This window comes from Pipistrellus kuhlii, unplaced genomic scaffold, assembly GCF_014108245.1.
Source record: "Pipistrellus kuhlii isolate mPipKuh1 unplaced genomic scaffold, mPipKuh1.p scaffold_m20_p_25, whole genome shotgun sequence".
Taxonomy (NCBI): Eukaryota; Metazoa; Chordata; class Mammalia; order Chiroptera; family Vespertilionidae; genus Pipistrellus; species Pipistrellus kuhlii.
In genome coordinates, this window is record NW_023425524.1 from 4857407 (window position 1) to 4871998 (window position 14592).

The following is a 14592-nucleotide window of genomic DNA, read 5'->3' on the forward strand; positions in this document are numbered from 1 at the left end:
CATTGATTGGCTGCCTCCTGTATGCCCCATTCTGGGGATGGAGCCCTCAACCCAGGCATGTTCCCCAAACCATGACTTTCTGGTTCCTAGGTCGATGCTCACTCAGCCATTGAGCCATGCCAGCTGGGGATGAACCAATCTTATTAATATAATATTATTTAATCTTATAATAAAATATCTTTGCTTATCCTGAGTGGTCTGTTGTCAACATCTTTTTTATGTTCATATCCCCAGTGATGTGCATTGTAGATGCTACAAATGCCTCTTAAAATTGAATAGGAAGTCACTACATTTTACCCAAAACTATGGTTTTGTAGAATCAAGTGTCATGTGCTTAAGAGAAATTGGATTGTGAGAAGGTTGTGTGGGTGAGTACGTTGAGGCTTTTGTGTTCACAGAAACCCTGACATCATTCAAGTTGCAGACTGCTCCTACTTTTTGGGGTTGTACAGGCATTCAAGGAGTAGATAGTTATGCACATTATGAAGCTTTATTTTGCACATTATGAAGCTTTGTGCTTCATAATGTGCAAAATAAAGCTATAACATAGCCCTCTGTTCTCAATGCAAAATCAAGGGCCTCCAGAAGCAAGGGAAATCAGTGAACTTTCATAAGAATAATAGTTTATACCTATGTAGGGGCAAATGGTTCTAAGCACTGTGCTTTATACACATTAATTCGTTTTCATTCTCCCAGGAACCTTGTGAAAGAAGAAACTGTCATTATCCCCACTTATCCATGAGGAAATAAGTACAGAAAGATTAAATAATTTGTCCAAGGTCACATGTAAGTTTTAGAGCTGGTACTTGAAACTGGGCCATCTGGCTCTAGATTTTTTTTTTTTTTTTTTTTTTTTTTTTATCGTTGAGCCAAACACCAATTTCCTTATTCTTTAGAGGTACACCAAAGAAAAGTCTTTACAAAATATAAGAACTTTGGAAGAAATAAAATTGAAAGATTGTTTTCACTCTCTCTCTGGGCTTTAACTCTCTCACCAGAACCTGCCTCCTGGTGAGGTGGAGGGAGGGGTCCTATCCCAGACCCTCTCTCAAGTCCATAGTAGATGGTGTCAATTTCCTTTTAGAATCTGATCTTTGCCCTTCTTGATATTATGTCCAAACACAGTCGATTGATTTATAGCCGTCTACTTTAGAGGAGATGCAGCTATATGAACTGATTAAAACATTAAAAACTTTGTCCATGAATACATTTGTCTGCTCACAGGAAAACCTTCCGCTGATTGGTTGTGTAAAACAAGTTTGATTTATTTTTACTGAATTGAATTGACCTGGAATTTTAGTGTCATGATGATACAGTATTAGGAATGAATTAATAACCAGATTCAAGTACATGCATTATTACCCTGCAAATTATTATTCTTGATCCCCATAATAGAATGAACAAAATAAACAGGAATTAAGTTGATCCTGGAATGTCCTAGTTACATATAAGGAGTCCCTTTGTGGCAGTAATAGTGATTATACTATTATATATTATATACTATATAATATATACTCTTATATATTATGGCTATTAAAGGGATTACAGGGTTGTATTCTGTTTACTCATTCAACGTGCACTTATTGGTATCCTAGTATTTTCCAAAAATTACAGTTCATTCATCATTTATTAACTTTTCGAGATAATAAATATTGCAGTCTGATCACATTTAGAGTTTAGCCATTCCTTGGTGTGGAGGGAGAAGACTGGGCCCTTTTTGTAAAATACTCTTTTTCTCTGAAGAGTCCCACAAATGCCATCATAGTGAAGACACTTGACCCTTAGCAGACTGCGGTTGCTCTATCCCTAGAAAACCAGCAAAGTCACGTGATTCTAGGCAGCTGACTGACTTCCCCTTTTCCTTCTTCTGACAAGAAGATACAGTGGGAGTGGAGGGAGGAGCTGACTGGCCCTGGGAGTCACGGTGAGGAAGACTTGGCTGCCACGGACCTTCATTCTCTCATCCTGATTCCTTCCATTCTCTGCTTATTGGAGCGGTATGATGTGGTTAGTCCAGCACGCTCAGAATTAGACGTGTGCTTAAGTGTCGATCTCCAGGAAGCCAGAAGTCCCGGGGATGCTGTTTTGTTTTGTATTTGTTGTTCACTGGTCCACAATGCTGGAAGCATAGCCTGCTCCTTTGTCTCAGATCCCCTCACTCGTTCAGGCAGGATTCTTCCACCTAAGAACCATAAAGCGATTATTGCATTATCTTCCACATTATCTTCTACTTCAGAGTGGGAAGTAGACCTTTTGAGTTTATTTTGAGCTCACGATATATTCTTTGAAAGTGCCACAAGGAGAATTATTTTTTATTTTATTCTATTTCTGAGATCCTAGCTTGCTCCAAAGGAGTCTGAAATTATATTTTCATATTAGTCTGATTGCTTGGCACCCACTGAGATTGTTACTGGGGAGGCTTTGGTGTAGAAACCCCAAAGCAGATGTCTTTAATGCTGCCTGAGGTCACTGAACACTTCCAACCATCAGACTTGACATAAAAGACAAGGAAATCATTCCAAGGTCAAAGTCACTCAGCAATTGTGCTAATGCTACAGTGAGTGCAACTTGATTGATTTTCAAAATACTTGTTTTGCAAAATGAAACAACATATTTTAGTGCACTTAGTATACTTAGTATATTTAAAGTTTTGAAATTCCCTTTTATTCAGCTTGAATTAATATAAATGTAATTCTATAAAATATGTATGCCTATGTGTACACATGTAAATGGGCAACTGTGTAAATGAATTATATATGTAAACACATGACCATTCATGCACCTAGATATAAAACATGAAAGTAGAAGTGATATGATTAATACATCTATGTTCAGAAGTTAATTTTTTCAATTTTATAGAAACAAAAATAAATCATGATACAAATTCACTTCATAAATTTTTTAAACCTAAGCTTAAAGTTTATTTGCTAGAGTTACTTGTTAAAATACTAACCATTTTACAAGATATTGAGATAAAACATTATTTTATAATAGGAAACCAGAATACACACTGAATTTTCTATATTTTGCTCTATAAAATAATGAAGTATTATGTATAGATTACAATTCATTCATCATTAGCTGGTATTCAGTTCATATTTTAGACTATCCTGATTTGATTCCAACTCAAGAGTTTTCTACAACGAGCCCAAAGTGGAATGTATTTATGTCCTATGTGAAATATTCTAGCTGTTAAGGGGATTGAAATTGAATATATATAATACAGTCAAATCAACTTACAACTCTTGATGTTGATGGAAGCATTTATATTAAAAATAGTATCATTCTAATAACATACCAGTCTTTCGTGTGAAATTCTGATTTTGTATTAATGGTTACATCAGTATTTTGGGGTGTAAGAGCAGTTTGGGGTATAATCTACAATAGAAATCAAAGGATGGACTGGTAACTATGGATAGACACAGATGTAGACAGATATATGTAAATAGGTCTATCTTATTTTAACCTAATGTTTTGTGTCATTTCAGCCTGTAGTTTTCTGTTGGCTTTTAAGATCAGCGCTGTTCAGAATGGACCATTTGAGCTGTGCTTTGGTGGCATGGCCTGCATTTCGTAACATTGGACTTGGTTGCTTTTGATAGTGGAGAATTCACATTGGTGGTCCCTCCTTTGGTGATTCCATCTCTCTATGGTTACAACTCACCCTGAATCGTTTCTTCTTGTGGAAGTCATTCTCTAAAGACTCTTTCTTCCTCTTTTCAGCTACAGTTTCAAGATGCATCATAGTCCTCATAACAGTGATGTTCAGACAGCCACTGTGTTTGATTGTGACAGGAGGAAATGGAGAATTACTTCAAAAGATCAAATAGAGTATTTTTTTGTTTTGTAAAGATTATAACTAATGTCAGTTTCCCCAAAAGTTCCATGTAGTAAAATGCTTTATTCTTGTGGTGGTTTTTTTTTTCTTTCTCGAGCATTCTCTTAATTTTTATCCCAATTTGTATTCCCAGTGAAATATTTAAATGTTGATCTAATGTTTCCCAAGTTCTTCAGTGATAAACAGCTGAAAAACAATTTAATTTTGAAAAAATTAAGAAATAATATTTGTTGAAAGGAATAAGAACAAAATTTTGAGTAATAAAGAGCCATTCAGGGATTAATTCCAGGCCATTTATAATATTTTCAGATTAGTTTTCAATATTTTGTCAAGTGTAAGCAATAAAGATATTGTTATTCATGTATTTATAGATTGGTTAGCCATAAATATTTTACGAATGAAGACATTTTTAGCACTCCCTCATGGCCTGCAAGTACAAAGAAATACCTTTTCTAACTTAGAACTTATTTGCATAATTGAAATAAGTTGAGTTAGAGTTGCTTCTATATGTATCATTTCACATTCCTTAATGCTGCATTCAAACCTCTAGAAATCTATAAGTAATTGGTTTAGGTGGGAATGGAGCAGAAGGGATATTTGATAATGAAACCAAGAGGATTTGCTTTCTTTCTGAGAGCAAAGAAATAATTGTGTAGTAAGAGGATCCGTTGTTTTTATGCGCAGAGTGTTATTTTAATTTTAGGAGCTTATGCATTGAGACTCCATTCTCCATACCGCAGTTAATTTCCAGACCAAATACACCTTGACTATCGCATTAGCATATTTAATTCATGTTGTTTCTCAGCAGTTCTTGATACATCTTTGACCAATTGGGTAAACTACTCTAACACAGCATCTTTTATCTCTGACACTTCTTGTACATGGAGAGTGCCAATTGTCTATAAAATGTGAGTGAGACAATGTGGTTTATATCGGGGATAAGTAACTCTTACCTTAGCTATACCCATTTATTTCATCTTCCTAGCGGGACTTGAAGCAGGAGGAAAGATCGATTAGACATGCGTGGCTGTTGAGGTGGTTGCAGTCTGATGAACTCAGAATGAAAGCCTTCTCTCCCAGCCCAGCCTGAAAAGAGCTCTCTCTCCTCCAAACTTTCATAATTCCAATCGGCATCCATGAGTTCTTCAGCCCTGTGCTGTTGAGCTGTTACATGATTCCCTTGTATGTTCTTGAGCTCTTACTGGGCTCTGACCATATCATTATTTTATTGGGATATATGTATGCATGCATTCGATCTTTCCACCTAAACTGGAAACTCATTCAGAACAGATTGTGCCTCTTGAACATATTTGCCATTTTCTTTTTTCTTTTTTTCTTTTTTTAATCAATCTTTATTGTTCATATTATTACAAAAGTTCCTCATTTTTCCCCCCTCCACTAGGTTCCCACCCCACCCTCTGCCCTTTCCCCACCCCCCATTGTCCTCATCCATAGGTGCACAGTTTATGTTCAGTCTCTTCCTGCATCCACCACTCCCCTTCCCCACCCCCCCAGAGAGAACTGTCAGTCCACTCCCCTCCAGTATCTCTGATTCTATTATAATCAACAGTTAATATTGTTTATCAGGTTCTTTAATTTCCTTGTTTTTTTTAATTAATAAACTTTTATATTTTTAAGAATAAATTTTAATATCTAATAATTTTAAACCTTGTTTTTTCTGCCCTGGGAACTGAGAAGCAAACTTGTTTACATGTAAACTTGCCCTTAGGCTATCAAAAGGGGTGAAGCCATTCAAATGTAAATGAACACATTATTTAAAGATAGCTGCTGGCTGGAATTGGATTACCCATATTTGCCATTTTCAATGCACTTAGTGAAATTCCTCACACAAGGGAAGCTGCGCTGTGGTGTGGCAGATGGGATCCCAGGCAGAATGGAGAGGTGACCAGGTGATAACAGGGTCAGGGTGTCTATGTGACCACTGAAAACTGCCTGCATCCTGAGCTTGAGGAGTTTCTGTGAGGCAGGAGCATGGTGTGGCTAGGGTAGAGTGGGTAGGTGCTGTGAAGGCCAGGGGAGCCCCTAACATTCTGAAGGATGCAAACCTGGTTATAGAATGGGGTTTTGGGACATTAGTTCTACTCTGTGGACCACTTCCTAGCAGGTCTTCCTAGCTCTTAGCTTGTTACTGGACTGGTTCTTTATTTTAAAGTAGGGCCCTGTGTTTCTGTCACTCATCTCCAAACACCCATTTATTTTTACGACTCTGATAACACTTTCAAGTGGATATTTCTGAGTATCCGATTTGGGGTTGACCCAATGTGTTTTCTGTTGATGAGTTTTGCATACATGTAACCTTCATTATATATGGATTCCTGGGAGTGCAGGCTTGGGTTTCCAAGTCCAGGTTGGCGTTCCTAACGGGATAGATTTGAAACCAAATGGCTGGGCTTGCCTCAGTATGTCCCCTTTGTTTAATTGCTTGAATGTACTCACTGCATCATAAATACCGTAATCATAAAAGCAAACATACATTTATCAGGGAGAATCAACAAACCCGGCACTGACTTGCAGACTGCCCTTGTCTCACAGGCATTAAGGCCAGCTTCCGAACACGGGTGCCGGAAGGTTTATTCGTCTTTGCCGCGTCCCCAGGCAGCCAGGAGGAGTACTTGGCTCTGCAGTTGAAACACGGACGTCCTTATTTTCTCTTTGATCCTCAGGTAAATGATTACTCATAAAAGTTAAGGAGTTTTTTTAAAAAAATATTTGTATTGATTTCAGAGAGGAAGGGAGAGGGAGAGAGGGAGAGAAACATGGATGATGAGAGAGAATCATTGGTTGGCTGCCTCCTGCATGCCCCCTACTGGGGATCTAGCAGCAAGCAGGCATGTGCCCTGCCCAGGAATTGAACAGTGACCTCCTGGTTCAGAGGTCAGTGTTCAACCACTGAGCCTCAACAATTGGGCAAGAGAGTTTGTATTAATGGTTACATCAGTATTTTGTAGAGGCAAGTACTATGATTATCCACACTTTATCAAACATACACAGGAATCATGTAACAGCTCAACAGCACAGTGCTGATGTAACACAGTTCCAGGTACTAAGATAAATGTTCATGTTTTCACATAAAATCCTTACCAGAAATGTAGAGGTAAATACTATTATTATCCCCACTTTACCAATGGAGAAAAATAAATGTACACAAGTGATGTAACTTGCCCACAGCTAAAATAGCAGAGCTAACTTTCAGAACACATAGCCAGACTCGATGCAATTAAAGTCTATTTTATCCTCAAACATATTCTTGAGGCTTCACACAACCCTTGGAGCATACTACATGCTCAATAAAGAAATGTCTGTTGACCTACTGGCTAACTTAATGACTTGACAATCATTGGTAAACTACTACTCAGGCTCAAAGACAGTTAACCATTTTCTAGAATAAGATTTCCTGCTTTTTAAATTTTGAGTTTTAAAAATAGAATTTTTTTTTTTTTTTTTTTTTTTTTTTTTAGGAATTTAAAGTTACCGTCTAGCTAGCATATAGTTTCAAAATAACTCGAAGTTTTTGTGTACTTTGTTCTTATAAAAACCTCTGATTGAACATAAGTGATGAGTGGGATGTATAACATACACTGTGCATTCTATGAAGAAATATTTAGGGAAAGGGATAAAGATTCCTCATAATATTTAAAATTACATATGTGCTGTCATATTCTGGACTGAACTTTTGGAACTATTGTTAAGAGTCATGGTAGAGACAAACGACTGCAATTTTTAATTGTATTTTTTAAAGTCTCTAGTTATTAGCTATCATCTTTCCATTCTTTATGTGATTGTTTTCAGTTGATCAGATGATACTTTATTGACCAATAATGACTTGACTAGTGATTGTCATTTAAATGTTTTATGTTCTGTGACGTTAACAGGGAATTCACAAAGTATTCTGATTTCACCGCCTAGGAAGCTATGACAGGGAAAGGTTTCCAACAATTCTGAATAGCTTATAGTAGTGGTCGGCAAATTGCGGCTCAAGAGCCACATGCAGCTCTTTGGCCACTTGAATGTGGCTCTTCCACAAAATACCATGGCTTGGGCAAGTCTAGTTTGAAGAAGTGGCATTAGAAGACGTTTAAAAGTTTAAAAAATGTGGCTCTCAAAATAAATTTTAAATGTTGTACTGTTGATATGTGGCTCTGTTGACTAATGAGTTTGCCGACTACTGACTTATAGTTAGCATGTCTGATAGCTTCCAAATGGGAAGAACAAACTGAATGACATGGCACCAGAATTGACCACAGCATTATTCTCTTACCGTTGATTGGGGGAAATCATCTTGAAAATGATGATCAAAGAATAGTATGCTAAGTAGAAAACACATGTGACATACCGAGTCGATATGTTCTTGCCATGACTTTATCTCCCAACAAATTAGGTTTCCAATGTAGAGACCTATTAATACTTGAGACAGTTGCCAAACATCCTAAGAAGAAGCACAAATGCAGGCACCTGATCTTTTAGAATGCAGCATCGTTTGTAACAATTTTAACGCTAACTAAGTACACTTTGATGAGACAGCATTTAATAAAATGCTCATTAATTTCATCATTAGCAAGGGTATGCTAAGAAGTAAGCCAGTTTCTTATGTCACGCCCAATTAGCATGCCATGCTAGTAATCCCATTAGTATTGTTGAATTCACTAATGGAAAAACTAATGGGCATGGTACCAGGGCACATTAATTGGGCACGACACCAGTTCTGGTTTTAATTATTAAACTACGATAATGAAATGTGTGTTTGTAAAATAGTAAAATGTTTGAAATAGGGTTGAAGGAAATAAAAGAGCACACAGAGGAAAGAGATATAAAAAGAGTCAGCCTATGAAAATCCAAGGGCTAGAAAATGGACTTACCAAGTGGTCATTTTTTCTTGCCAATCAAGTTGTCTATGGAGAGTGGGATATTGTTCATGAGAGAAGCAAGCCAGTTATACTCCTGGGAAATTAAAAGCCTTTTTTTTTTTTTTTTTTTGTAATATGAAATTCTGTATGTCATATGTGTTGTCATGCTCTGTATGAGGCCTGACAGGAGCCAATTAAATGTGTAGAATGGACATGTTATATTGCTGAAGCTATTTTAGGGACATTTAAACATAAATGTTTTAAATAGTATGGTTAACAGTGCACTTTTTGTGATATAAATCTTCAGCCATATTATAATACATCAGATAAGGATCAATTTTCTCTCTTTGAAAAACATACCAAAATAGGTAGTATTGTGAAACATTCCAAGTAATAAAATATTTTGTAATATTTTACCCAATCTTCTTTTTGTTTATTAAATATTGTTATTGGATTGAAGTTAATTATTGCCAAGGAAATAAACTTAATTAAGAAAGAAATATTTGCCGAGACCGGTTTGGCTCAATGGATAGAGCGTTGGCTTGGGGACTGAAGGGTCCCGGGTTCGATTCCGGTCAAGGACATGTACCTTGGTTTCGGGCATATCCCCTGTAGGTGGTGTGCAAGAGGCAGCTGATCGATGACTCTCTTTCATTGATGTTTCTAACTCTTATCTCTCTCCCTTTCTCTCTATACAAAATCAATAAAATATATTAAGGAAAAAAAAAAAGAAAGAAATATTTGCCATAACTGGTTTGGCACAGTGGATAGAGCTTCAGTCTGCGGACTGAAGGGTCCCAGGTTTGTTTCCGGCCAAGGGCACATACATGTCTAGGTTTCAGGCTTGATCCCCAATAGGGGGTATGCAGGAGGCAACTGATCAATGATTCTTTCTCATCATTGATGTTTCTATCTCTCTATTCCTCTCCCTTCCTCTCTGAAATCAATAAAAATATATTAAGAAAAAGATAGGAAGGTAGGAATGGAGGGGGGAGGAAAAAAAGGAGAGAGGGAGGGAGGGAGGAAAGAAAGATGACTTGGAAGGTTTAGAATAATTTTCTGATAACTTTTTCTTAGTAGTAGTATTAAATTAGGATGGTGACAAAGTTCAAATATCTCTTACTTAGTCTTACTTCCTCATACACACTAAGAAGTACCATGTGTCATTTGTGATGAACTGAAAAAGGTGTTCACTTGGCTGTAAAGTGCTGAGACAGAAGGTTCTTTTTCCTTCTCTTTTCTTACCCCCACATCCTTTTTTGCAAATCTCTATTCTTGATAATCTGTCATTTCTTAGTATCCACTTAGGAACTCATTTTAACTGTGATACTATTACCTGAGGCATAAGTGTGAATGCTAGATTTTAGAGTACAATGCTAGATTTTAGGGTACTAAGTTTAACTACAACACCTATAGTCAATTTTTTTTTAATAGCTAGCTAATTTTAATGTGAACGAATTCCTTATTAGTAGTGTAATGTATATAAGAAAAACTAACTTGCCAGACCTTTCCCTGTCGTTAAAACAATATCAACTGGTTAGTACTTCATTAGCTTCAACTTCTTGTCTTTTTAAATGTTTCTGACAAAATTAAAATATAAAACTTTAAAATAGAAAATGTATTACCTGTCTGATGAATATAGCTCATCAAAATGTAAGTGTACTTGTAAGATATTCTTATTCCAAAGACAAGTTCTGTTCAGAGTAGATTTACAATTGTTCATATGGAAAATAGTATAGTAATTAATAAATGGTAATATAAGAACAAATAGTGTCTTGTATATTCACAGTTGTAAACCTAATTTTCCCCACTCTGTATATGTATTTTTGTTTAAACATTTGTTCATTCATTCATGCACTCACTCTCTCATTCCCTTCAGGGGTCTGCAGTGGAAGTGACCACCACGAATGATGATGGCAAACAATATAATGACGGCAAATGGCATGACGTAGTCGCTGTGAGGCATGAGGCTTCGGGCTGGATCACAGTTGACGGGCAGTACACAGGTAAGAGCTTGATGTATGTTCATGGCTCTGTTGATATGCTGGTGTATGTTGATATGCTTGATGTATGTTCATGGCTCTGTTGATATGCTGATGTTGCCTTCCTTTTTGTATATCTCTCCTTTCACCTTTTTCTCCACACAGTTTCACCTAAATTCCATTTGCGTTGGCCTTTGGGTGCCTCTAAAATAAAACCTGGCAACCATTTTCTCATCTGTGTTGGGTGGGGTTTCAGGAAAGTAAGATGAAGCCATTAGTGGCAGCTTCGTCTCTTCTACTGGTCCTTGCAGTTTGCCGGGCTTGTATTTATGTTCTGAACTTCATGTTACTTTTGACTTCCTCAAGACAGATAAAATAAAGCAGTTATTATATGCATTTTAGTGATAAGGAAATTAAGGCTCAGAAAAGGTACATAATTTCTCTGTTTATATAATTGGTGGGCAGCATTCTTGCAGTTAATCATTCTTTAAATTAATAGAAAAAGATCCTCCTGCAGCCCTACCTGGTGTGGCTCAGTGGATAGAGTGTCAGCCTACGGACAGAAAGATCCTGGGTTCGATTCCAGTCAAGGTCACACATGCCCAGGTTGCAGGCTTGGTCCCCAGTAGGGGGCGTGCAGGAGGCAGCCCATCAATGATTCTCTCCTACAGTGATGTTCCTACCTCTCCCTCCCTCTCTGAAATCAATAAAAATATATTTTTATAAAAGAAAAAGATCCTCCTGCTGAAGTTGGGATTCTCTCTCCTCCTCCGCAGGCTCCTCGGGGCCCCTGAATGGCAGTTCTGTCATCGGAGAGAACACGGGTGTGTTTGTTGGAGGCCTGCCGGGGGACTATGCCGTCCTGAGGAAGGATGCTGGTGAGTGCGGGGAGACATGGGATTGATATGCTGTCACCAGTATTTAGAATAGTATCAAATGGCATTCCTGTAAAATATGAGCAATGTGTTATTCCATGCTGGTTTCCTGTATCAATATGCCACAAGTTTCTATTAGATCTCTCTCTTATCCCTGAAGGAACCATGTATTATTTGCATTGAAAATCTTAGTAACCAGTCTTTGATGTGTCAAGTTCATTAAACTTGTACTTAAATGGATTATACTAGTTTCTCAAAGTTATGATGTTTTATTTTAGCACTAAGTGTCAGTATTTTGGGGATTTTTAAATTGAACACAAAACAACACGGAAAACAGAAATGGCGGAGGCTTGGTTTTCAATTGAAGTGAGTGGAGCAAAGAGTACTCCTGAGTATGGAGTGGATGGTAGAGAAGGCACTGGGTATCCATTGATGACTAAAATTAGGCCTTTGCCACGATGGAGAGAGAGATAGGCCAACAGAGAATGCCAGCCACGTGCCCTAAGTGCTGGGATTGGGCCACAAATTAATTCCTATATTTCAGAACATGGAACAAAAACTGACTCCAAAGTGAAATTAATAAAACTAGCATGAATCAAATTGATCTAAGGAAACAAAATCACCATACCGAGAAATGAGGTCAACTTACTAATTGACTTGTATAACAGACTAGTTCATGATGATGATGATGGAACTGAACTATCAAGTATAGATTTAATAGAAACACTTCCTTTAAATACTTTTAAAGTGTGATTGCTCTTTCATTTCTAGAACCAGTGGCTAATGAGATGGTCTGGTTAGTTCAAAAGTCAATATTCTTGCTAATACTATAAAACCAAGGGTTTTTGCCATAACATCTCTTTCTCCATATAAGATGGGTCTGAACCAGGGCTAAATATTCTGTTACCACTTAGCATAGTTGGTGGCATGGCATTTACAGGAATCATTAAGAAGTTTGCAATAAACAGGTAGAGAGCGATTCCCCAATTCTTTTATTTTAATTGCACATAAAATCAATTGCTTGCAAAGCATTTTTCAAAAGAAATATTTCATCTGTCAACTCCCACAGGCATAATCCGAAAGGGTTTTGTGGGCTGTCTCAAGGATGTGCATTTTATGAAGAATTATCACCCCTCCACTGTTTGGGAGCCTCTGGTTTGGCAGAATTCTGGAGAGCAAGTCAACGCATATAACACCTGGGAGGGATGTCCCTCCTCATTGCAGGAGGGAGCCCATTTTCTAGGCGCAGGTCAGTTCTCAGGCAGCTATAGTTCATGGCTGTGCACCCCTGTTCCTCCTTGGCGTACCCGGCTCTCCCCTGTCCAATTACTGTGACCTCATGTGAACACCTCATTATGCCTGATGCCCAGAATTTGAATACATACTATAGAAATGGTAAGATTCATAAATATCTCTTCATGCGGAAGCTCCGTAATGGCCCAAAGCAGCTCTGAGTGTCCATTTGTCAGTCAGTTGTTTTACTTAGAATGAAGTATACTTAGAAAGATGTTTCAACCCAGCTGGTGTGGCTCAGTGATGGAGCACTGGCCCAGGATTCCAGAAGTCACTGGTTCAATTCCCAGTCAGGGCACATGCCCAGTTTGTGGGCTCCATCCCCAGTAGGGGGGTATCTAGAAGGCAGCCAATCCATGATGTTTCTCTCTCATCATTGATGTTTCTATCTCTCTATTTGCGTCCTTCCTCTCTCTTTCTAAAAAAATAAAAAAAAAGGAGTTACCAGATTAACCCACAGTTATCTGTTTATCAGGTAGAGGACAATATTTCTCAGTAAAAGTTCAGCTTTGTAAGGAGGTAAGGAGTGTCCCAGTGCAGGGTCCCTGGCATGTCCCCAGCTACTGTCTCTGCCTGGCAGCCCCCTGGGTTAAGGGGTGGAGGAGAGCATGGCAGCTTGGGGGACGTGTCTTGTTCTTCAAGTGAAAGCCCGCCTTTGCCTCCTGCCTTATTTATTATTATTATTTTAAAAATATATTTTATTGATTTTTTTTTTTTACAAAGAGGAAGGGAAAGAGATAGAGAGCTAGGAACGTCGATGGGAGAGAATCATCGAGCAGCAGCCTCTTGCACACCCCCTACCGGGGATGTGCCCGCAACCGATGTCCATGCCCTTGACCGGAATCGAACCTGGGACCCTTCAGTCCACAGGCCGATGCTCTACCCCTGAGCCAAACCGGTTTCGGCTGCCTCCTGCCTTTAGAATGAAGTTGGTCTGTTACTATCGATACATTGCTTAAATCACTTTCAAAATAGAAAGCTACATGCGTACACTTCTATTGCTCTTTCTCATCGCTGTCATTATTGAGTTTCTATAGTCAGTGCAGATGCTTATTGTTAATGCTTCTATGAAACAGTAATAGTCTTAGTTGTAGCCATGATTTAAAGAGCAAAGTACTTCCTCTTAAAAGGTATGTCAAGTTCTTCTGCCATTTCTGTAAAGATATAGAATTTCTGTTACATGTCTATGTGTTGTTTTTATTGATTTCATAGAGGAAGGGGAAGGGAGAGGAATAGAAACATCAGTGATGAGAGAGAATCATTAACCGGCTGCCTCCTTCATGCCCCCTACTGGGAATCGAGCCTGCATTCTGGGCATGTGCCCTGACTGGGAATTGAACCTCTACTTCCTCATTCATGGATTGATGCTCAGCCATTGAGCCACCCCAGCCGGTTACAGGGAGGTTTCTTAACATTGATTGGCATCTTCTTTTGCGAGAGATTTATCTGACCCTCAGAGTATCTTAGGACATACAAGGCTGGCAGTTTTTCATCCCATGTGCTAATTTGTACATATCCTTTTCTTTGAAGGGTTCCTGGAACTTGACCCAGGCACGTTTCATGGCGGCATGGACTTTGAGATTTCCTTCAAGTTCAGAACAGACCAGTTGAATGGGTTGCTCCTTTTCATTTACAACAAAGATGGATCTGATTTTCTTGCCGTACGTTAATTCTTTTAAGTAAATATATTTAAAAATGTCATATTCCATTTCAAAATAAACCATGGGTTTACATTATAC

General features: G+C 38.1%; 1 protein-coding gene across 1 annotated transcript in view; it reads left to right on the forward strand.

Annotated features, from left to right (window-relative positions):
* USH2A (usherin) overlaps positions 1-14592 on the forward strand; it is a 397013-nt gene that overhangs the window by 135852 nt on the left and 246569 nt on the right. Inside the window, exons 21-25 of the mRNA XM_036453544.2 lie at positions 6392-6522; positions 10583-10709; positions 11462-11563; positions 12630-12809; positions 14384-14514. Of these exons, the coding sequence (XP_036309437.1) occupies positions 6392-6522; positions 10583-10709; positions 11462-11563; positions 12630-12809; positions 14384-14514 (671 nt within the window). The remainder of the gene's footprint in view (positions 1-6391; positions 6523-10582; positions 10710-11461; positions 11564-12629; positions 12810-14383; positions 14515-14592) is intronic.